This window comes from Penaeus japonicus, unplaced genomic scaffold (assembly GCF_977035675.1).
Source record: "Penaeus japonicus unplaced genomic scaffold, GWHDUDI00000001_assembly GWHDUDI00000015, whole genome shotgun sequence".
NCBI lineage: Eukaryota > Metazoa > Arthropoda > Malacostraca > Decapoda > Penaeidae > Penaeus > Penaeus japonicus.
The window spans coordinates 4,049,791-4,052,290 of NW_028234417.1; the positions used below are offsets into that span (position 1 = coordinate 4,049,791).

Sequence of the window (2,500 nt, forward strand, 5' to 3'; positions counted from 1 at the left end):
GACCTCGGCCACATCACGCCCTTCAGCGTCACCCTCTTCAAGGAGGTCCTGCCGTCGACGGGGAACTTCGTCTTCTCACCCTACAGCGTGTGGTCTGCCCTCGTCCTGGCGTACTTCGGGTCCGGCGGGAACACCCAGGCCCAGCTGGAGCAGGTCCTCCAGCTGACCAACAAGGCGGACACCTTGGCCTTGTACAGGGCCGTGACGGATCTGTGAGTATAGCCGTGATTGAAGAGGGCCATGGCCGTTGTCCGAATGGCCTCAGAGGCGTCGTAGTAACAGAGAACGTAATGGCAGTGATGTTATGGCTTAAGAGGAGTAGGGATATCTTAGTAACAGGAACCACGATATTGATAGGAAGAGGTTTCGAAAGCCAAGAGGGTCGTGTCCTATTGTACCTGAAGACTAAAACAGGAAACCGCAACCGTTTCGCATATTTCATGATCAAGTAAATGATATAAAGCAGAACGCAATGAAACGAGCAGCAACTAGATAAGTATCTTATGAACGTTAAATGGATGACAGTTTTCCGAAGTATACAGATAATACCAAATACGTTTATCACTTTTAAGGACATGAATTACTATCAGTGATTGTTATATCTCGCTATTATTACGCTGCACGACTATCTTGACAGCTTTAGCAACTCTTTACGCTATCTTCTCAATATTCATCATTATTGCTACTGTCCTATCATCACCATTATCATTGGCATCTCCGCAACCCCTATGATTCTTCTAAGAATCCTTAAAGAATCTGTAGGTTCTTTGATCACCACCATCTTATTATCATTATAACTAGTCATTATTAACTAAATATCTTGTTACTTTATTTTGATTTATCATCCTAGTTGTTAAAATTGTTGCTATAGACAACGTACATAATCCTTGTTGCAATGTTTGCCAGTCATGTTTATTATGCAAAACAAGATATTATCATGTATGTGGTTGTTTTTACTGATATTGCATTTTTTCGTCATCAACACTTTTGCTCTCATGGCATAAGTTGTTGTTGCTATCATTATTTATTTTGTTAGTCTATCATTATCATTTGTATTATCATTATTATCATGATTTCTATTTTTATTGATTCCATTATCATTATCATTACTATTATTTCTATCATGATTATCATCCGTATCATTGTTTTCATTATTATTATCAGCATCATAATTATTATTACTGTTACTGTTACTATTTCTTATTACTATAATCATTATGGATATCCTTATTATCACCATTATCATCCTTATCATTAAAAGTAATAATATTAGTATTATCACTAAGAGTAGTAGTAAGCACTATTGCTATTACTATTATCATTATCATTAAAATCATTATCGTTATTATCATCACTATCATTAACGTGATTGCTACTCTCTTTATCATTCTCATTATCCTAATAATTTTTATTCCTTATTCATATCACAAATATTACTATTGCTATATCATTATCATGATGATTATCATCATTATTGACACCAATGTTGACCATTGTCAGTATTAGTAATACTATCATTATTATATCTTCATCATTATAATCTTTATCATTATTATTATCATTATTGTTATCATTATTATCCATATTACTATTTTTATCATTATCATCCATATTATTATTATTACCATTATTATCATTGTTATCAAGATTATCATTATTATTACAAGCTTTATCATTATCATTATTATTATCATCGTTCCTGTTGTCTCCATCTCCGTTATTATAAGATCAATATGATCATTGTTATCATCATCATGATCATTATTATTATCATTATCATTATCATTTTCATCATTAATACTATTGTTACTACCATTATCATTATTGTTATTAATACTACCATTACTGACATTATTATTATCATTATTATCATATACATCATTATTAATGCGAATTATAATTATTATTCTATTATTATTGTTATCATTATCATCATCATTATAATTATCATCATCATTAATGTTATTATCACTATTACCATCATTATCATTATCATCATTACTATCATTATAATCATTATTGTGATCGTTATCATCATTATTACTTTTATCATCATCATTAATACAATCATCATTGTTTATATCATTATCATCATCCTCATCATCATAATCATTATCATCATTATTCATATTGTTATCATTATCATTATTATTACTTGTATTCTTCTTATCTTTTATTATCATCAATATTATTATAATTTATATTAGTGTTATCATTATCAATATTATCAATATCATTGTTATTATCATTGTTATCATTATCATTATCAAAATTATTTTCATTGCCATTATTACTGTCATTGTTGTTGTTATTGTTGCTGTTAGAGCCATTATCATTACCATCATTTTTCGTTATAATTTTCATAATAACATGATAACAACAATTATAAAGATGATGATGATGATGGTTATTATAACAGTTATGATCATTATCACTATTACTATATTTAACCACTATCATTATCATCAGCATTATTATTGTTGTTGTTGTTGCTGTTGTG

At 30.0% G+C, this 2,500-nt stretch overlaps 1 protein-coding gene across 1 annotated transcript in view; it reads left to right on the top strand.

Moving 5' to 3' along the window:
- The window catches only part of LOC122251969 (leukocyte elastase inhibitor), an 11,457-nt gene that overhangs the window by 277 nt on the left and 8,680 nt on the right, over nt 1-2,500 (top strand). Inside the window, exon 1 of the mRNA XM_043014234.2 lies at nt 1-212. This exon is cut by the window's left edge and continues 277 nt beyond it. Coding sequence (XP_042870168.1) covers nt 1-212 — 212 coding nt within the window. The remainder of the gene's footprint in view (nt 213-2,500) is intronic.